This window comes from Nansenia antarctica (assembly GCF_963989245.1).
Source record: "Nansenia antarctica genome assembly, chromosome: 12".
NCBI lineage: Eukaryota > Metazoa > Chordata > Actinopteri > Argentiniformes > Microstomatidae > Nansenia > Nansenia antarctica.
Genome location: NC_137682.1, coordinates 15,580,041 through 15,602,729, shown reverse-complemented (window position 1 = coordinate 15,602,729; position 22,689 = coordinate 15,580,041). Strand labels below are relative to the sequence as shown.

Sequence of the window (22,689 nt, the reverse complement as noted above, 5' to 3'; positions counted from 1 at the left end):
CCTTCATCCCTCGCTCGTTCCCCCCCCTCCACCGTCTGTGGCAGCCCAATCTGAGAGAGACAGGCCCGGGGAGGAAGACTGGAGCTTGTCTCTGGTGGTGCTGGAGATATCCTGAACTGTCATCATTCCAGCGAGATCTTTTCTCTGTTGTTTTTTTCAATACAAAACTAGAATCATATACCGGTACACTAAATCCAATGTGACATAGTTCAATCATGTTGTGAGTGTTTTATGAGAAGATCAACTTCAATCGTGGTCTTTATTTAGGTACGATTGGTCCTCAAAGCACAGATTGAATTTTTTAAAGCAACCGACAGTAGATATCCCCCCCCCAAATAAGAAGAAAAATGTTTCTCTTCAGGGACAACGTGTTAAGGCTGGGCTGTGGCCTGCTTACGTCCCACCAGTCCTTTCAAGTCAGTGGCATTACTAACACCCTGGCCCCAGCCCAAACATCCAGGACATCCATATCGAGCGCTGTGGGCCCATAAATCTAGTAGCGTTGACACTTCTCCGGGTGTACCTTTCATTGTGTTTTTGGTTTGGGATTCGGTAAACATGAAGAAACCTGGGAAAATGATACTGGGCGCATCGTATAGTTGTGGGAAGACGATGTACATCCCTACGAGTGCGATGAAACAGAGTATGTGGAGACTCTGTCGTAAGTTAAGGGAATACATGAAGATAATGCTGTAAAGGTAGCCCTGAACGTATAAAGGCTCTTTGACATTGTCACTAAACTTGTGTTACGCATACTGAACCTTGGTTAACATTGACATTGACGCCTCTGTAAATGCAGTGTTCATGCAAATAACGCATCTGGGAAGAATCATTTCGATTAATACCACGTCGCAGGAGAAAAATGCACTTTTTGGCGTTATGGTGGTTTCTGTGTCCATGTCCAAATCAGAACCCTGAGACGTTAACAATCAGCAAGACTGCCTTTCTCAACCTCATGCATCAGAGCTCAGAAGCAGTGCAATTAAGCCAGACCACATTGTACTTACTGTAATATTGGAGGGCATCATGCATGATCTAGTTGCAACTGTGAAGAACCACAGGGCCATGTCATCCAAAACAAGCCTTTGAGAAATGAGCTCGGTTGGCACGTACGATATTTGATTCAATTTTGTCTGTAGGAAAAGAGGTTTCTGTTACAGCTGATCCTGATTACACGATACAGAATATGCTTCAAACGCACCATGAACTTAAGTGCCACAGGGAATTGTAGTACAAAGTCAACCGGGTCATGAACATGAAGCTTCCTCTTAAAATAGAATTTCCTATGACCAAATATAGCAGGTCAGGCAAACATCTAAGGGTAATTCATTTGCAATGCCATTATCATTATTTATTTTCTCACTGAGCGTCAAGTGTTGAGACAAGTGTCCCAGATCCAAGGTACACAAACCAATGTTAGTTAGCGCTAAATCCCATTTGCTCCCAATTCTCGGCGTTTGAAATCGTTTGAAATCCGAACGCTCGCGAAAACCTTTGCTCACAAATGTTCCAGCTGAAATCTGCTGAGTCAGCGACCACCACCACAAGAAAGGTCCTGGGATAAAAAATGTATGAAATATAATGAATTGATTGGTCGATATTGACCTAACCCAACACTCCCTCTCCGCGGATCATTTACAGTACACATTCACCCTGACATGGCACATCTCAGAAATGTGTCATCACGCCGTGATCAGAAACACATTCTGTCCTTCTGTGACCGGCCCTCGAAAACGGAGTGAGCGGGGCTAGAGAGAGATTAAAAGAGAGAGACAAATGAAAAAGAGAATGAAGGATAGAAGGATAAAGAAGATGGGAGGGGTAAGTGTTGTCATGGTGAAAACCCCATGTTGTTCCATTTGTCTTCCTCTCATGTCTGTGAGAGAGAGAGAAAAGGGTGAGGGGAAAGAGGGAAAGAAAGAGAGCGAGAGTGGGTGTAGAGAAAGAGAGAGGAGAGAGGGATTTCTTCTATCCCAGGGCCCTGAGGGGACTCAGGGGCAGGGCAGCCCTTACCAGCCCTGCCCATAAATATGCTTCTGGATGGCCATCTGTCCACCCCTCCACTCCTCCCTTTCATCCATTGCCTCTCCACAGCATCGCCCAAACCAGGGGCTAGTGAACCTCGCTTTCTGCACTGAGATCCAGCAGGTGATTTTACTTGATCAGCCTCCGTCCACCATCATGTGTGACCTATAGATGTTCATGGGCAATGTTGATCTGGACTGACTGATGCTCCACATGGTTACACTATGATCCTCCATGGTTACACTGTGATCCTCCATGGTTACACTGTGATGCTCCATGGTTACACTGTGATCCTCCACATGGTTACACTGTGATGCTCCATGGTTACACTGTGATGCTTCACATGGTTACACTGTGATGCTCCATGGTTACACTATGATCCTCCATATGGTTCCACCGTGTCACAGGCTTTCACAGGCTCTGCTGCCTCCACTATGATTACAACAGTGACATAATGACATTATGCTGAACAGAGGTGGGTAACCCAACCTGTCTGTGCCGTATGAGCTTGTGTTTAATGTTGCGTCTCAAATGTACTTGCTTCTGCGCAATCACCCTCCAAAGTGCCACTCATTATGCCAACAACCATGCCAGGCCCTGTGTGTGTGTGTGTGTGTGTGTATGTGTCAACAGGAGACAGCCCCAGGAGGAAGCTTTGGTTACAACCAAAAGGAAACCCTAAATATGTTAATTGGGAGTCAAAGAGTTACCGAAGTGTTTTGTATGGTTTTAGTGGGTCTTCTTGTGTTGCGAGAACAGCTCCCCTTTTGGCTTGGAAGAGCTGTTGTTTTTCAATTTTGTGGTTTTTCGAAAGGAGAAAATCTTCTCTAAGAAATCTCGGAGTGCGGGTGTGTATGTGTGTTTAAGTTGTAGGCCCTACATACCACATACACTCGTCGCGGTCCTCATATTTATGCTCCCGGTAGACACACCACTGTTCCAGTAATAGGCTTCCTACATGTAGCAAGAAGGAGACTACCTTCTTAAACACGGTGCAATTGGATTCCAGGCACTGTTGTCTAATTGAAAACCAGATGCAGCAGCTACAAATTCCTTCATTGGGAAGTCACGACAGAGCACACACAGAAAGGCAAACTTCTCTGGCTAATCTAAAGGAAAGGATATTGCAAGCAGACACCAGAGTGAGGCGAGCCCAGCTGATGGGAGAGATGTGGTAGGGAAACTGAAGCTTAGGGAGAGATAGCCACTCACTCTGGTCTGTCTTTGCCCTCTCATAGGGAGAACAGAACGGCCAGCACAGGGAGCCATTCAAGCGTCCTTCACCACAGCGATAAGCTTTGGGTTACCTGTTCCCCGTCGGTCAACCTCGCCGGCTGTTCCGCATGGACGGCGGGGATCCTTCAGCGAGAAGCAATTACACCTCACTGGTGCTAATGCTAACAAGTGGCTACATGGCTGGATACACGTGAGCTGTGAGCCTGTGTGAATACCTTTCGCATATATTTTCATGTGAATAACGATGCAGAGCATGACAATCCTGAGGGCTGATATCGTGATTGAGGGCTCTCTATCCCTTTTTTGCCTATCACAGCAAATTATAGCAGAAAAAATGAGTGGCTACAGGCTGCTTAGACATGTGATAACCTCACATTAAACCAGATTAAAACCATGTTTATGGCAAGCCCTCATGACCTCCCACGCACACATAACAACACAGCAGCCGCCAGAGGCCTGTAGACCTGGCTTCATAGTCTACAGTATTCATATCCCTCTGGTGGAGAGACAATTAGAATGTGCAGAGCTCTCCAAAAACCTGGAGCCAACAGATCCAGGGTAAAATTCCTGATGTATCTTTTGGCAACCCTGCACTTATGACATGGGAGGGTAGGGGGAGGAGGGGACATCTGCCATGAATATGACATGTGTATGTAAACAAATAAAAAATCAATCAGTAAGTGGCTGACCACAATGTGTGCACACGATGAGGAGGACAGAGGATAAGGGGAGGGGAGTAGGCTACACCAGGGTTGAGGAGGAGTGAGGGTTGGGTGGGAGGGGATAGGGGTTAGGAGGAGGGTGGAAAGGAGAAGGAGGGTGGGTTCCTAATCCACTAATCAAAGAAACAGTTTTGGATGCAGCTCTTGGGAATGTGCAAATGTATTTGCGTGTGAGATGACACCTGATAGTGTTGAATGCGAGGGACAAACCTAGAACGCACATGGACTCAAACATCATGCACATACATATGCACAAACACTTGTACATTAACATTAAACTAGAACTGAGAGTATATGTAATTAATTATGTAGAATACTGTGTACACTTCAATATATAAATATAATATATGCACATACTGCACCGTAGTATGCAGCCTATACACACAGACACATGCACATGAAGCACACACACACACACACACACACACGCACGCACGCACGCACGCACGCACGCACGCACGCACGCACGCACGCACGCACGCACGCACGCACGCACGCACGCACGCACACACACACACACACACACACACACACACACACACACACACACACGCACGCACACACGCACACACACTCACACAGGCCTATTATGTGGCCACAGTGGCAAGGCTGAGCCCCAGGGGGGTCTAGCCCAGCAGCACCACTCCAGAGACCCACAGTGCACTGGGGTGAGACCACATCACAGCGGCGGCTGACTACCACAGCAGGGGCTCAGCCTGTTCTGAACACATATGTTGATGGAACAAATACGAGGGGGAGAAGTGAGGCCTTCCAAAAACACGTGGCTTTACCCCACATTCTCCAGCACTCAGCACTTTCTCTCCTGCTGCTAAGAAGGCCAAACCTACGGCTGCCATCCATGTGCCAGAGCCCAGGCAGCAGAGTGAGGGAGGGAGGGAGGCTGCACTCTGGAGCGAGAAGGACATTACAGACTGTGCTGATTCATTTTCTTTACATTTGTGTCATTCGTTATGCTGAACACTCTTAGAAAAAGAAAAAAAAGGGTTGTTCATGTTTGATCAAAGGGTGCCCCTACAGGGACAAAGTAAGTAGACAAAAATGTTTTTGTCTATGAGCGTCGAGTTTATTTAATGTATGTCTTATGTTAAGGTATTTCTTTTTGTATCCAGCTCCCTACTCCGTTTGTATACGTCTATGCCTACCTGAAGGAAATGGTAACCCCCCAAACCCCTGCCCGCTCACTCCGCTCCTCCACCTCGGCTGGCCGACTGGCCCCACCTCCTCTACACAGCAGTCGGGCTGCCCGATCACGTCTCTTCACAACACTGGCTCCCCGCTGGTGGAATGAGCTCCCCACGGCCGTCAGAACGGCTGAGTCACTACCCATCTTCCGTCGTAGACTGAAGACCCATCTCTTCAGGTTACATCTTAACTGCTCCTCCTGAGACATCTTCTGACCCTCACCACTACGTCTCCTAAAGACACCCTTTCCCCTCTACTGTGTCCCTAAGAACTTCTATTGCCCCCCTTGTACTGTTTCTCCAGAAAAAAAAAAAAAAGGTTTAGTAGAAGGCGATAGGGAGAAGGTTTTTTCTTCTATCAGTGGCCCTGGGCCCGAGCTAGATTACTCCTCCTGCAACGAATGGTGGATTTCTGATTCACATGCTTAGTATTCAAATGTATTGATTGTAAGTCGCTTTGGAATAAGGCGTCTGCTAAATGCCAAAAATGTAAATGTAAATGTATACGAATGATTCTTGAACATATTCTTGACGTAACACCATGGCCACAGTGCATGCCCACTGGAATACATGAGAGATGACTATGGAAACATCTCAAAGCTCATCTCATCACAAAGCTAATAATAACTAATAATAACTAAGAATTCCAATCAATATGCCAATAAAAATAATAGCACAGATGTTGAAATCCCACAAGGCTGTCCATAAAACACATACCAAAATTACCTTATTACTTTGGAGCGGTGGCGTGGTGGCGAGGGACGAACCCAGGAGCACAGAGGCAGGGATGTGGACCATAGGCCTAAATGACTCCTCCCCCTTGCCAAGCTCAACATGCCTGTTTCTTTAATGAGACAGAGTGAAGCATTTAATAAGGCACAACTGGTGCCCTTTCCACCTGGCGTCTCACCCACAACACAGCTGGTGAGGCTAGTCACCGCAACACAGTTGGGCATCACATGCTGTGAGCCCCCTGCCACCCTGGCACCCCTGCCCTCTCTGCCACCCCTACCCCCGCGGGCCCCTCTGGCCCCTCAACCCCCCCGTGGCTCAGGCCTCTGTCTCCTCCCTGCCAAGAGCAGGAAGCAACTGTGTACTTGTTCACCCAGAGGGTTTTAAAAACACCCTCCCTGGGTCCCCCCACTGACACACACACACACACACACACACACACACACACACACACACACACACGCATGCACGCACGCACGCACGCACGCACGCACACACACACACACACACACAGACTGCTGTCTGAGTAAATTGAGTGCTGTGAAAACAAGGCCGTTTGGAGTAACGAAAGAGAGAATGAGAAAGAGAGACAGAGAGACAGAATGAGAAAGAGAGACAGAGAGACAGAATGAGAAAGAGAGAGAGAGAGAGAGAGACAGAATGAGAAAGAGAGAGGCTGTGTGGAAGAAAGAGAGGGGCAGAATGAGAAAGAGAGAGACAGAAATAGCCAGAATGAGAGAAAGAGAGACAGAGAGAGAGAAAGAGAGAGAGAGAGAGAGAGAGAAAGAGAGTCAGAGAGAGAGAGAGAGAGAGAGAGAGAGAGAGAGAGAGAGAGAGAGAGAGAGCGCATCTATCCTGGGGTTTAACCCGGGCAGGCTGAGTGGAAGTGGGCTCATGCCAAGTGGCTACTCATTACAGCAGAGAGGAACACTGATGACCGTCATTACAGAACACTTGAGTGTTACAGGCCATGGCCATTTGGACTTCCTTTGTGTGGAACACAACATGCAGTCAGAAATAGCCCCTCCGGATGACTCTGATTAGGGTTAGGGATAGAACCTGGGGGTTTGACAGCATGCTGTATGTCCTACTGTCGGTCTTCACGGCCCATGTTGCACCAGGTTGTGACAGAGAGCTATGGCGGGACTGGTTGACAGGACTGGCTGATAAACTGAAACAGTGAGTCCTATAAGAGGTCCTTATGTCTGATACATATTATGGGTTATGTACTGTACTGTACTGTACTGTACTGTAATTACTGGTCCTCTGAAAGCTGTGTTCTCAGTACACCATACAATGTGTATCATACAGGGTGCACTGGACTTTGCATTAAAGCACGCTCCATAGTATTTAATTTTATTCAATATGGCACTAACAACTAATGAGGACTGAGGGAACGGGGGTTTGCAGGTGCAAAGATACACAGAGAAACATTAACCTGTTCTTATCGATCCTATTTTTCAGGTTTTCTGCTCGAAATCACATGCCCACAGTGAATATAGAATATCTCCACAATCACAAGGGCCTTCATAATTATCTTGGTATCAAATGAAAGCTAACACCTGTGGGGTGGCTGTAGAATCAAAATATATGTTACTGTGTCAGAGTAAATAGAGCTAGAACATTGAGAAATCTCAAATTCACTCTCCGCCTAAAAAAACAACAGCTTTTAGAGTGAATATCAGCTTGGAAACCTGAGCTTATAGCCCAAATCATGTAGGAATCAGTACTCCAGGGTCTGATGAGTACTTGTGCCAAAGGTATGTTTAGGCGGACAACCAAATTGTGCCATTTGGAGACTTTTTGGCACCATCAGTGTATCAGACTTTGTCATGTATTAAGACTGTAAAATTGATTATATTTCATTGACATATCACTATAGGTATAAATTCCATCCAAATCCAACTGTTTAGACTCTGTTTGCATCCAACAGGGGTCTCCTGCGCGCTCCTCTTGCGCAACCGCCTCCTTTTCACACATGCTTCGTGACGCGCGGGTTACGCAGGGCATTTACTCCCGAACCCATTGGTCAAATGTTATGATTGACCGCTCATTTGAAGCGTCAGAGCCAATAGAATCGAGCAGAGGCGGGAAAAATGACTTTCGAGGACCAATGTTATGGAAATGTGGGCGTTGAAACCTAGCATTCTAGTTGGTATGTGACGTGGCTGTAAAAACCTGCTTGTGACTCGCACTGTGTTTACCGGCCGAGGAAAAAAACGATATGGTCGTTTAGAATGGAATCTTATGAATCGTTTGCGATATCGATGAACATTATTGATAAAGGTAAGCTCTTTATATCTGTTATATTAAACATAGACCCGATTCTTCCCCCATATTGGGGGGCGTGGATAAGAGTTAAGGCCTAAATGGCATCAAACAACATCTTTTTGGTAAAACTTTACATCGAGTTAGTGGAGTAATACTAGTATTGTAATACTAGTAACACTGTAATACTACTGTAGTAACAGCACTTCATTAACACGTTGTTACAATATATTTTATTATTTGCATGGTAAATGGTTTAGAGCATTTTTTGACTGGTATTACAGTACACAATTGGAACAAAGAGCAGATCACTTGAGGGCAACTCTGTCACTCTCCCTGCACCCAAACCCCTCTGTCTGTACATTAGGATCTCCTTTCAGGAGCTCACTTTAAAGCTGCTTGTTGACAGGATGATCTTTTGCCATCTAGACGGTAGCAAAGGAGAAAACCGTGTGGTGCATTGTGCGTGGGCGCCATGTTTCTGTAATACTCTCTTCTACCTGTGTGTGTGTGTGTCTATCTATCTCTCTCTCTCCCTCTCCTCTCCCTCTTGAGGGTGTGTGAGCTGACATACGTCTGGCTGCCATCTGTATCCTGATTGGGTTTCAGTCTCTCAGTCACCTGACCAATCGGGGTGAAACAGAGCTCTACTAATCACTTCTCTGTCTCAATGGATTCAATAATGTCAACTGCAACATCTGATGCCTTCATTTTTGACTCAGCAAATACTATTTGTTCACACAAATGTGGACATGTGGTATATTGCTGCCTATTTGTAAATAACCATGTCAGACAGAAAGGGGGGACATGACCAACAACAACAAAAAAAGATTCAGTCCACATCACAGGTACATGTTGTTCGTTGAGACCACTACAGCCAACTACATATCCACGTTCAGTGGCTGAAATGCTGCTAAACACTTACATTTAGTATCAATGCTTAGATAAAGGGTCCTGAACTGGTTTTATCTTGCTCCTCGTCCTCTGAGACATGTCCCTCCTGTCATAAATGTGTCACAGAGAGGATGTCCTTTCACGGCGAGCAGCTGTAACAAAATGCCACCCGTTAAAACTCCTCGAGATGCAGGAGGGAGGATGCACGGGGTCCATGCAGATAAGGATGTCACATTTTAACATTTACATTTAGGGCATTAAGTAGATGCCTTTGTCCAAAGCGACCTACAACAATAATACACTTTAATCAAATAAAATAGTCCACAGTCAGGATAAAAACAACAGTAAGATAATGAAAACCTAGGACATAAGCCCTGATAAATAAAGTGTATTATAAACACAACTGACAGGAGGAAGGGGAGGCTTCAGGAGGGACAGCTAAGGTGCAATCTGAAGAGATGGAGGTCTTCAGTCTACGATGGAAGACAGGGAGTGACTCTGGAGTCCTGGCAGCGGTGGGGAGCTCGTTCCACCAGCGAGGTGCCTGGACGGTGAAAAGCCGTGACCGGGCAGCACGACCGCTGTAGCCCCGCAGAGGCGGTGGTGCCAGCCAGCCAGCAGAGGTGGAGGAGCGGAGTGAGCAGGTATATAGGGGCTGATCATCACCTGCATGTAGGAAGGGGCAGTTCCCTTTGCCGTCCGGTAGGCGAGCACAAAGGTCTTAACCCTAATGTTAGCTACTATTGGGAGCCAGTGAAGAAGAGGAGAAGGATGACATGGGAGAATTTGTGGAGGTTGAACACCAGACGAGCGACAGCGTTCTGGATGAGCTGCAGAGGTCTGACGGCGGAGGCGGGGAGCCCAGCCAGGAGTGCGTTGCAGTAGTCAAGGCGGGAGATGATTAGTGTCTGGACCAGAAGTTGAGCTGCTTCTCTGGTGAGGAATGGGCGTATCCTTCTGATGTTGTAGAGGACAAATCTGCAGGAGCGTGCTGTCGCTGTGATGTTCGCCGCACACGATAAGTCACTGTTGAGGATCACGCCAAGTTTCTTGGCTGACTGGGAGGAGGTCACTGTAGAGTTCTCTATTGTGATGGAGAAGTCTTGGAGACGGCAGGCTTTCCCAGAGAGAAAGGGGAGCTCAGTCTTGTTCAGGTTGAGTTTGAGATTTAGCAGACATTTTTATTCAAAGCGATTTACAATAGGAGATTACAAGGACAGTCTCCCTGGAGTAATTTAGGGCTAAGTGCCTTATTCAACGGCACACTAGTGGTGGTGTTCCCAGGTGGGATTTGAACTCATGACCTTCTGATCACCACCAGACCACCACTACTTTTTGGCATTTAGCAGACACCTTTAGTGTAAGTGACTTACAACAAATACATCTGACTAAGTAAGTGAACCATCTATCCATCAGTCATAGCAAGAAAATGTAATCTATGCTCGGGCCAGGGGCCATTGGCAGTCATAATGCTAGAAGAAGGAAGATTGTCTTTATTTATTTATTTTACAGTACAGAAACTGTACAGGAGGGTAGAGGGGATGTAGAGGTCTCAGGAGGGGCAGTTAAGGTGTAGCCTGAAGAGATGAGTCTTCAGTCTAACCTCTCCTAAAGAGACTCCATTAAACTAATCCACTAATGAGGGAAATCATATGACACTTTCTAGTGTTTTGGTCTGCATGTCGGCATTCAATTCATTGTTCGGACCTTTCTTTCGAAACATTTTAGTACATTTCTGTGTTGTTGAAAATCAATGACACATCGCTAGTCAACTAACGCAGCTTGTTTTGTGAGCCTGCTAACAATGTAAAGTAGTGTTATAGTTAACTAGGTAGCAGTGGGGATTACTCACCGAGTAAGTTGTATTGCAGTATTTTGGCTTGACTAGCGAGTTTGTGTTGTGATTCTCAACAACGTTGAAATGTGTTTCAAAATAAAAGTCTGAACATTTTGATTGGTTGTCGACATGCGGACCAAAACATTAGAACGTGTCACATATAGGGATGTAACGATGCATCGTGAGACAGTTAATTATCGATACAAATATGAGACGATTCAAATTGGTGAAATGAAAAACAAATCGTGATACTCTTTTAAACCCTTAAAAACCGACAGCATTAACCCACATTGGTCTCATTACCGTAACTCCTAAACTAAATGTGTTATCAAAAAGATTCCAACGGTTCCTGAAAGCAGAGAAGCTGCGCTTTCTACCCATATATGGCTGTTACGGTAATTCAAAGACTGTAGCTCATGGAGAGCTGAGGAGATTTGAAGAGAGAAGCAGCATTACGAGGAAGCATATTATTTTTTAGCAGTGCTTTACGAGTGGTGTTTTTATACTTTTGTGAGTTTGTGAACCTATGTGAAATGTCACGAAGATCATCTAGGGTTACCAAACCACCCAAAAGGCAAAACACAGAGACTCTGCATTGGGCGACGACAGTGCACTCTGCAAAATAATCTTAATTAATCATTATTCAGTCATAATTTGTCATAATTTTGTAAAAAAATCATGCGAAAATTATATTCTGAACCCAGTATCGTGAATCTTATCGAATCGTGAGTTGAGTGTATCATTACATCCCTAGTCACATATGCTCATGACATCAAGTCACAAATGTATGATATTTAATCATAGATAGACTGTAAATATTTTGTTGCACTTATAAAACAAAAATAATTGTTACAGTAGCATGATCTCTTCAAAGATTGAGATAGACCGGTAGTAATGGGGAAAATTACTGCTATTTTTAATCTTTTATTCTTTCTCTGCTATTTTTATCTACTATGCCTACCATCAAGGTGTGTCAAAGTTGTGTAGATCTTGCCCGGAGAGTGGATTTATTAGAAAATATTCTCCTGACAAGGCTCTGTGGCCTCAAGGATCGCTATGCTAAAGGATGTTTGGGATTACGAAGTAGATTTCCCAAGATTAACGAGGCACCCGTCAGCTGCAAAATTCATCAGACAGATGAACCACCAAAATACTGCAACTTCAGAAGCCCAGCCCGAGAACTACAAAAACACTGTGAGTCCTCATTAGCAGGTAGGCCTCAAAAGCAGCAAGCTGGCATGGCTTCAAAGCCCTGAGATACTGAGCTCAGACCTGGGAGTCATGTAACTTCCCAGTCCGTAGACAGCTGAAGGGCACAAACTATCTCTCAACCAAAACAGACCCCCCCGCCTTCAGGGCCCGCAGACAAGAGCTCAAGGATACCCACTACCCCTCCTTCCTCTCCTTCTCTGTGTGATATGCAAAAAAAGACACCCCCACCTTCACCTCCAAAAGATACTTTGTTGATTGGAGACTCAGCGATCAGAAACACAAGAGGTATAGAATTACATATCCACTGTCTTCCTAATATAACAGTCTCAGAAATAACAAAAGACTTGGAAAAGACACTGCTTGAACATCCAGATAAAAAGCGGCTCATTTTACATATTGGTACAAATGACAGACGTGGCTCAATAGACCTGAGACGTGATTTTATATAACTGTTCAATAGATTTGGCAAGCTTAAGATTGAAACATTCATCAGAGTCTCATCTCATTCATCAGTCCCTTCACTGGCCAAAGGTAACTTCGATTTCAGCCGGCTCCTAAGCCTTAACACTTGGCTCTCGGGAGCGTGCAAACTTAAAGGGCTGACATTTATTGACCACTGGAACATATTCTGGAGGCAGAGAGACCTATTCAAAAGAGACGGGCACCACATAAACAGATCGGGAGAATACGGCCTGCCATTAAACATTTTTTAAATTATTATTACAATCCTTCTTTTTATGTATTTCTTTTAATGCTGAATTGCCCCTGTTGTATGAAATGTGCTATACAAATAAACTTGCCTTGCCTTGCCTTCTTATGATGACTGATGTATAGATGATTCACTTACATAGAGTACCAAGTACCTATAGCTATATATTACGTACTGTAATACGTACTTGCTTTCACTGACAGAGTGCGGTGAGTGCCTCTCACAGGCAACCCCTAGAGTACCCCATTCTTATTGGATCCATCTGTCACCCAGGCCACTGAGAGGGATCTGGCGCCACTTGGCTACAGAATATGTCAGTGATAGGGCAACTCCTGGTCAACTCACACACAGTGCTGTCTGAACCCACACTTTCAGTAGTAGACAACGCACAAGAGGTATCACTCAATAGTTAAGGTTTACCTTTACTGTAGTTTATCCACCACACATTGAGCTCAAGGCGTTACTTATCACAAAATAAGATAAAGATGTGTTTTCAGATGTTTTATCATTTCAAACAGTGTGACCGCAAAACTACCCAGTACCCACCACTGATCATCTGTATACCTCTGTCATTGCCAGAGTACGGTAACCATTCCATGACACCACAGCTTCAGATTCAGTCATTTGGAGGTCAATGCAGCAGAACACAAATTAAACCACACCGTGGTAAAGTTATCACATTAGAAGGCAGAAACACAGAAGCTGTTTTACTCTCCATGTAGTTGGTATTGCAGTTCAGGACATGCTGCAAGGCTGACACAGGTACAATAGCCTTCCAGGCAGCCAAGCCTGTCTAAACAGTACTGTACTGACCTCTAGTATGTTGGGGCCCCTTCTAGTTTGACTGTTCGAATTCCCCACTCACACTGGTCTGTTTTTCATTGGTAATATGGGACAGCCCATCTCACAAAGAGATGGGCTGTTGAATGTTCTACATACTGTAGGTCTGCTATTTTGAGAAGCGGTCAATTATCATGTAAATAATCGTTATAACCATCATAACCGTTCAGTTCCATCTTGTTATATATAAATAGGCTATGTCTGCGTGACCCTCCACTCTGATTGGTGTCTGTAAAATACATTTTACAAAGGTCATTGTTGAAGATAGGATAATCTCAGTGTTTTAGCAATACCAATAATAAACTCCAAAAGTTTAGTGTGTGGTGCTCATTTTGCCTAGAGTGATATTGCGAAGAACATGTTTCTTAAGACACACACGATGCTATCTATATGTAATGAGTGAGGAGGGTACTGTAGTTCTATATGTAATGAGTGAGGAGGGTACTGTAGTTCTATATGTAATGAGTGAGGAGGGTACTGTAGTTCTATATGTAATGAGTGAGAAGGGTACTGTAGTTCTATATGTAATGAGTGAGGAGGGTACTGTAGTTCTCTATGTAATGAGTGAGGAGGGTACTGTAGTTCTATATGTAATGATTGAGGAGGGTACTGTAGTTCTATATGTAATGATTGAGGAGGGTACTGTAGTTCTATATGTAATGAGTGAGGAGGGTACTGTAGTTCTATATGTAATGAGTGAGGAGGGTACTGTAGTTCTAGATGTAATGAGTGAGGTGGGTACTGTAGTTCTATATGTAATGAGTGAGGAGGGTACTGTAGTTCTATATGTAATGAGTGAGGAGGGTACTGAAGCTAATGAGAGTGCAGTCAGTCTTGTGTGTGATACAGGGGAGGTCAACCTAGCTTCGAGGTCACTTGCTAAGGAAAGTATACAGCAAAGAGCAAAGAATCACAATTAGGCAAGATAAATAAACGCAATTACAAGAGCCTAGTTTTACCCTGCTTTTGAAACACATGTTAAACATCAAGGGACATTCGCTGGTTTAACATCCATTCATTCCTGTCTTGGTTGTGAAGGCGTTTTGAGGTTGGCCCTAACATGTCATGGGACATAGTTACTACAGTGAACTGCCCAGTAAATAGATTTCTCTTCTCAGAATTCTCTTGAGTTGCCATTTGATTAGGTCATTAATTTGCTACTTTGCTCCTAAACCTAATGACATCCAGTAATCAAAAGGTTTGACCAGGCCGGGCTGACTTATCATTAGGAGATTATTACTGTAACTTGGAATTGAGAGAGTACTTATGCGTCAGAAATACCAGATGAAGGATCAGTCAGTGATATTCAGTGTTTATGATGATCTTGACTAAAGTCAACAAAAACACAACACACTAAACAACAACAAAATCACAGACAGATATTATTGAAATAACCCTGATAATGGACCAAAAAAGTCCAAAAGAGTTCAGGAGCTTGTGAATAGTTACTCTTCTTCTCTAATCTATTCCAAATGTCACAGTAAAATACAACAGTGACACATTGTGTGTTGTTGTCCATACTGCTTCCAAAACAAAAAAACTGAAGAAAATGTCCTAAACCAAGAGGAACAAACTGTTAACTAATTGGCACCATGATGAAGTGCGTCGTCAATGCTAACGAGAGACGGTGGGTGAGCCAAGCAACTAAGTTCGCCATGACGACGACGTTAGGCCGGGTGCCACGCCCCTGTTAGATAAGACAGCTGGATGAGTGATTGTTTCAGAGAAACAGCTGGAGCCAAGGCTGGCCACTCATCATCGCTGACACTGGGAGCATAGTGACGCTGGTAAGCCCACCCCGCCCTGGATGAGCATCATGCTGCTTCTCATGGATTCAGCCTCCATTTCATATTGGCCTCGGCCTCCACTTCCATTTTCTCTGTTGTTACTCATTGTGCTCATTACGTTAACGCAGGCGTTACTTTTCAGTCGCGTCTGAATCATGGCCATGTAATGGTAGATATGACACGCCGTAGGTTAGACGTCAGAGCATAAGAGCAACACCTTTCGTGGTAAATTGAGAGGTTACCAGAACAGTAACAACTGTACTATATGTGAATGAACAGTTGAGTTGAGCAGAGTTTTGCAATAGAGATTAAAGGCAGCGAGTGAGGTGTTTTGGGGCTGGTACTCACCGGGTCCTCCGGCTTGTGGCTGCTGGAGGCTTCATGGAGAGGCTCCTCTGGGAGATTATCATGGCGAATCAACGTAAACTCCCGAATGAACACAGCATCCCCGTTGTTCGCCTCCAACCCCACCTAGGAAACAAAGTCAACTGATGAATTTCGATTCAAATAGTCACTGTTGACATTTTTAGATAACATTATCTAACAATTTCACCAGTCAGCACTTTTGTTTCAATACAAAAGGCCCTGTGGGAGACACTTTTGGAGCGTCAAAAATGTTAATATCCTTATTTCTGCTTTATTCATACTGGTAAGGTATTACAAAAAACCTTCCAATGTTTTCTCTGAGTTTCTCTGGACAGCACTCTCACACTGTCATGGACCAAATAATCAAGGACAGCAGGAACATCTGTGCAGCAAACTCCCCCTGTTATTCATTACATGGTATTGTACCCCCCATGTGTACCATGGACTGTGAAATCAATATAATCTTGCTCTATTAAAACTAACTCCCTTCTCGCCACTTTAAGCTAACCGTAGGTGTCCTGGAGAAAAAGTGTCTTTCGTAAACAGCAGTAAAACTCCAATTTCTTGTTTGTGAGGTTGACTGAGTGCCTTGCTTTTTTTGGTTTGTTCCCATCTTCCTCTCTTGGATGGAAGTAACAGTATAGGGTCATTGTGGAAGTCACAGCGTCAGGCATCCAATATCAGAAGATGTAACCTGGGGGTGGGGTGTGTGTGTGTGGTGGGGGGGTTAGTTTGGACAGGGCCCATTAGCAACAGCAGTCGTTCTCAAGGATGCGCAAACTTATGGACCCGGGCCTTCAGCTGCTCTTTCTCTGGGTCATAAACACCCTGTAATGATCCGGGTCAACTGCCTGCCTCCGGAACCTGTGCCAAGATGGATTTGGGGGAAGGGGGAGGACAGGGAGGGCAGACGGGGTGGGGGGGAATGGGGTGCCTGGGATTGTTGAGGAGGGGGGCGTTCTGAGTGGGTCGAGTAGGAGGGAGGAAGGCCTCCAGCGCTGCTAAGCAACTGCTGTGATACATTGACTCGAGTGTGGGAAAGGGCCAAGGAATGGACATTTAAAAGTGACAAATCAAATCTGCGCTCATGCCCTCAACTCAACACCATTCAGTTACAATCACTTAGCCTGCAGAGGCATCTGAAACAACAGAAGACTAAGAGCCCTGGGGATGTGTGTGAAAACCTCCATGGTCATTCAAAGCCACAGCTATACGTTTCAGACGGTTATTAACTGTATAAAAGAACAACTTTGTGATTATTATCCTACAAGGGAGGAAACTGTAGATTAAATAAATAGGCTGAGGTAAAAGGATGAAGCAAATACTGTATGTATAATGTTCATATAAAAAAAGGAGACGAGGGAGAGATATTAATATATACATTGAGGATTCTCCAGTGACAGCACCGATCTTGCACTAGTGCAAGACTCCTGTGGCAATGATGCTTAAAATGAGTACATTCCTCAACCACAAGCTAATAAACTAGCCAAATATATGTCAGAGGGAGACCTCAAATCAAATGTTATGCTTCAATTATGTTACTCTTCAATAAATCTAACTCAATTCCAGGGAAAATCTTGTTCAGATCAGTCTTGATTTTCTGTATCATTTCACAAGGAAGCAATGAAAGTCATAATGCAACCAACCAATGCAACTATTTCAATGCAAGCATTGAATCATTTAACAATATGTTCTGGTGGTTCTGAACATCTTCCGCAAAGCTGTCACAGAAAACAAAAACATAAATTGGATCGACATTGAATAACACAATATCAAAGCATCTAAAATATCTGCTAAGCATATGCTGTAAATGTAATCTCGACAGACATCAAAAACATATCATAGGCCAAGCTTGTTACACCAAATAATATTCTGAATGAAGTGTGACACTGCTTTCGTCAACCAACAGGAGGAGGGTTGTGTGTGTGTTATTTTGGTGAATTACAGTGTTCAACACTTCATAACTCCTATGTGTTGTTGAAGTTATGGCCGGTCGAACAGATTCTTGGCACCACGGAGAAGCTCAACAACTTCCAAATGCTGGTTTAGTTGTACTTATACATTCCATACAGTTTCAACCCCAAGCAATTAGAATTTGCTATATGAGTTGTGCCATTATAGACATTGGAGTCTGCTACCCATGGCAGGGGGCTCAGTTGAACACACTGTGAAATTTGAGAGAGAGAGAAAGAGAGTAGGAGAGAATGAGAGAGAGAGAGAGAGAGAGAGAGTAGGAGAGAATGAGAGAGAGAGAGAAAGAGAGTAGGAGAGAATGAGAAAGAGAGTAGGAGAGAGAGAGAGAGAGAGATCATCAACAAAGATGTGATGAAAACACTTAAATGACCAGATGTCCTTGCTCAAGGCGAAACACAAACAACGGAGCGAGGGCAGGGTGTGTTTAAAGTAAGCCTACATGCCCGCCGTAGAAAATGTTCTCATGAGATATTATTTTTTCACCCTTTTATTTTCTGAAACCATTTCAGTGTCTTGACAACAAACTGACGTTTTCTCCTCGCTTGCGCTGTGTATGTTGGGTCGCAGTCAACCAAGAAATGACTTCCCGATGGGTGGGTAATTTAGCAGTCTAATACCATTGCCACAGAGATGTCTGTTGCGGTGCTTTCTTTATCAATTGACCCTCAATAGATAAGACAAACACCAGAGTGAGAGACCTTTGTTTTCCTTTTCCTTTTGCATTGTAAACAGACTGCCTCCATCCTCCACAGAGAAAGGGATTAGGCTGAAACCTGGCTGAACCAAGGCCTAATGGAGCATGGCAGCCAAACGCTCTCTCAAGTCTTTAAGGCGAATCTATCAAACTTGTTTTCCCCCCTCTTGCTTATGAAAACAAGCTGGTTGTTAAAATCAGATGTCAAGGATCCTGCACACCCCACTGGACCAAGTCATTCAACATTGGCAGAGGTCCGAACATCGTCCATTTCCAGAGAGGTCCCAAGGTCAATAGTGCTCTGTGAGAGGGCTGGGAACGTGCTCTACTTGGGGTCCCATGAACTGGTAGGCCTGAAGATGGCAACGTGGACAGGAAAGCTAAACAGTACTTGAGTTGAAAGGGTTCTCCAGAGAGACTCAGCTTCCTGTACTGAGATCCAGCAGGTGATTTTACTTGATCAGCCTCCGTCCACCATCATGTGTGACCTGTAGATGTTCATGGGCAATGTTGATCTGGACTGACTGATGCTCCATGCTCATGGTTACACTATGATCCTCCATGGTTACACTGTGATGCTCCATGGTTACACTGTGATGCTCCACATGGTTACACTGTGATGCTCCATGGTTACACTATGATCCTCCATATGGTTACACCGTGTCACAGGCTTTCACAGGCTCTGCTGCCTCCACTATGATTACAACAGTGACATGGGCCCAGAGGTGGGTAACCCAACCTGTCTGCGCCGTATGAGCTTGTGTTTAATGTTGCGTCTCAAATGTACTTTGTCTGCGCGATCACCTCCAAAGTGCCACTCATATGCCATCAACCATGCCAGGCCCTGTGTGTGTGTGTGTGTGTGTGTGTGTGTGTGTATGTAGATGCATATGTTTCTGTGACACAGAGGTGGAACAGAGTGCCAGTCCATGTGATTCATTCCTTTCCAAGCAGGTCAGATTTCGAAGTCTGAGAGCAGACCAGCGAAAGAGAGAGGAAGTGAACTCAGGGCAAGGCGGGCCTTCAAAGCGCATAATCAACAGTAATAACACCAACCTGATATTATAATTGGGCTTTCCTGGAGGGCGGTGCCAGCTTCCACTGTTTGGGGGAAATTGCAAAAAGGGGTCTACCACTACCATGGTACTGTAGGCCCAAACTGGGCCCCTATTTCACACATGGCTGCTTTTGATTAATACGATCCTGTGTAATGTTTTGATAAGGACATGCTTTTTCAAGACTGGCTCCTGTCTGAGTGAAATGTAAGAGGAAAGATATTTTCTTAATCCACTTTCAAGGGGATCTGTGTGAGCTTTCACTTAACACATAGAGGATGAAGAAACATTGAGCAGCTATGTTCTCTGCAGTCTCCCGCTCGGTTTTATTTGGAGGGCGGGGGGGATCTTTCCGTCATCCCGGGGCTTTAGCATATCTGAGCTGTGCTGTGATCCAGGGTCGCTGGCCCCCACACAGTGATCCATGCGAGGATTTTCCACACGCCATTGAGGGAAGGCGGGAATCAAAAGGGCCTACCTCAATATTTGCTCATTATAGACCAAAGCCCTGGGCCGGTCCTATGATCTCAGCGCTGATAAAGGTATACATCTTTAGGACTATGACAGGGTTTTGGCTCTCTGAGGGCAACAGTACACCGTTTAGTGTAAAAAAAGAAAAACTCCTGGTTACAATTTGCACTTCAAGCATTCGCCCGTGGGACGTGGTAGTGCAGTGGCCCATGAGCGAATGCCCCGAAGAAATAGAAAGAAATCCCTTTCAACACTTTCTCTGCTTCCTGACAGATTGTTTAGTTATTTAATATTTTCATTCCCTTCCCTCCAGGGTCTTTGAAGACGCACCTTCTTCCCCCTTCGCCAGATTTCTCTCTGTTGAGTTAGTCATCTCTTTCTCCAGAGGACAAGACAAAGAGAGCAAAAGGTCAAGCTGTCTCCTCTGCAACTCACACCACACCACCTCTCATTTTGGAGAGAGAGAGGAGTGAGGGCCCTCGGGGGAAATGAAAACTGTCTTTGATGAAGGCATGGTTTTTCTGATGATGTCATCTTGCCCTGCTTCATGGACTGTAGCTTACCGTACTGCTTTATTTCCGAATGTCTTATAATGATGCATGGCATCTAGCCCTTGATGGATGGTAATTCCTTTGACAGATCCTTTTATAGAGTAGACTAGAGAGGCCACTCTACGTCACATTCATGTGACTGGCAGATACAGAACTTGCCTGTATAAGACCTGCATGTCTCAAAGTCTCATGTAGGTTGCTGAATTCTAACCTCTTATGGCAAGCGAGTCACTATCTCATCTTAACAAGGGCAGCAGTGGAGAAGCTGCGCACTCCGAGTGGGTGATGTCTACCTCCTCCACAATCCACCGGTTCACGAGTACCTGTCAGCTTGTTTGTCTAGTGCTGTTTACCGGGAGACATTCCTGGGGGGGTTTGACGCCCGGAACTATGTCTGCCATGCTGCCTCTCCGCCGCCTGTCCAACGGCACATCTTGACGTTGGCATTCCCAGTATTCGATTCCAGAAAAGGTCAGGGCATGCTCGCATTCAGTCATCCTCAACCATTATATGTGCCAGGACACAATTAACCTCCCTGTCAGGTTTGAGGAAGAGGCCACAAAGATATAAAATATCTGGGAGAGAGTCCTCTTAGAAGGATTAAGGTGGATCAGTTGCATTCCATTACTGTCACTAAAGAGTGAATTGTCATCATAAAAGAGAGATGTAAGAGTGTAGAAAAGAAAAGATGTAAAAGTGTAGAAACATTTGGAAAAAACAACCTCAGGACTTCTGTCCCTACCAGTGAAGGCATAGAACAGAACCCAGTCGTATTGTTGCTATTCACCGCTGATGCTATTACCCTACCCTCTCTCTAGGAGAGCAAATGACAGGAGAAGCAAATGACCACAAGCTGACCGCAACTTCAGCATTTGACCAGTTTTACCAGAGAGTTAATGAGAGGTACGTTTCCTGCTTTTGACAGTAGCAGGCTGGTTAGCCCACCTGCTCACCATGTGTGGGGCAACAAGTGTGCACTTTTTCAATAGGAGACTAATTTGTGGTGAAACACCACAACTCAGGTGCCCCTTTGCCTATAATTCAAACACAAGAAGATGCTAAATCCAGGCCTAAGGCCTTCGTGTCCCATTAGGAAGAGGAGAGAAAGTCTTTATTTAGAACATATTTAGTGGTGAACATAAATCTCCAGTCCAGATTCAGTGTAGTTCCCGAAGCTCAGGTAACAACTGCTATTATATTTAATATGGAGGTATTTAACAAGACCCTCAAACAAGCTCTGACAGCTCTGAGACCTGCACAGGGAGTCACAAGAGTGCCAGTACAAAAACACTATTCCCATCCAGCCTAAGTGCTTTTCCCAACATGGTATGTACTGTAGAGCACAGGCCTGTAATCCAAAGCCCTTAGTTTGTGTGTGGAATTGCACTCTGTGGAAAGGTGTAATGTTGAAAGGAACGCCAGAGCCAAAAGGATCGTCACTACACACACACACACACACACACACACGCACGCACACACACACACACACACACACACGCACACGCACACGCACACACACACACACACACACACACACACACACACACATCCAGGAGGAACCGATCCCAGGCCGTGCTTGCCGTCACGCCATTGTGAACTCGTTGAGTTGCTACGGCGACCCAGAGGGCCACAAAGATCCGGTTTGGCCTGGTGTGGTCGTCCAGCACCGGTGAAATGAGGCGGGCGAGCAGCAGCGAGGGGCAGACAGCGTCACTCTCACTCATGATTTAAAGCCTGCTGTCCTCCTTGGAGAGCAACAAAGCCAGAGAGTTGGAAAAGAGTATTGTTCTCATTTTACCACGAGACATCAGAATCAGTGCTGCTCATTCATGTATTCTCCGAAGTATGTTCAGGGATAGAAATTAAGCTAGCCCGCTCACCACAGGAAAGTATTTATCAGAACGGGCGAAAACAAAACGTGGATAACTGGCCATTTATCACAGAGGCTGCTGGGAAATGAAGTCCAGTCCTAGAGCTTCTCATAATGAGAGGTGAGATGCCCCGGTCTGACCTCTGGATCTGATGCCAGCAGCGGGAAATGCTGTCCTGTCCACATTGCCTGAGCTGAAGGTGGTTCCCACGCTGACACTGACGAGGACAGAGTGACAGAGCAC

The 22,689-nt window shown here is 45.0% G+C and overlaps 1 protein-coding gene across 1 annotated transcript in view; it reads right to left on the bottom strand.

Annotated features, from left to right (window-relative positions):
• The window catches only part of LOC308168910 (ADAMTS-like protein 1), a gene marked incomplete at both ends in the record, with an annotated part of 91,685 nt that extends 69,386 nt beyond the window's left edge, over positions 1-22,299 (bottom strand). The window contains 2 exons of the mRNA XM_080543552.1: positions 15,813-15,935; positions 22,123-22,299. Of these exons, the coding sequence (XP_080399678.1) occupies positions 15,813-15,935; positions 22,123-22,299 (300 nt within the window). The remainder of the gene's footprint in view (positions 1-15,812; positions 15,936-22,122) is intronic.
• Positions 22,300-22,689: the final 390 nt, after the last annotated feature.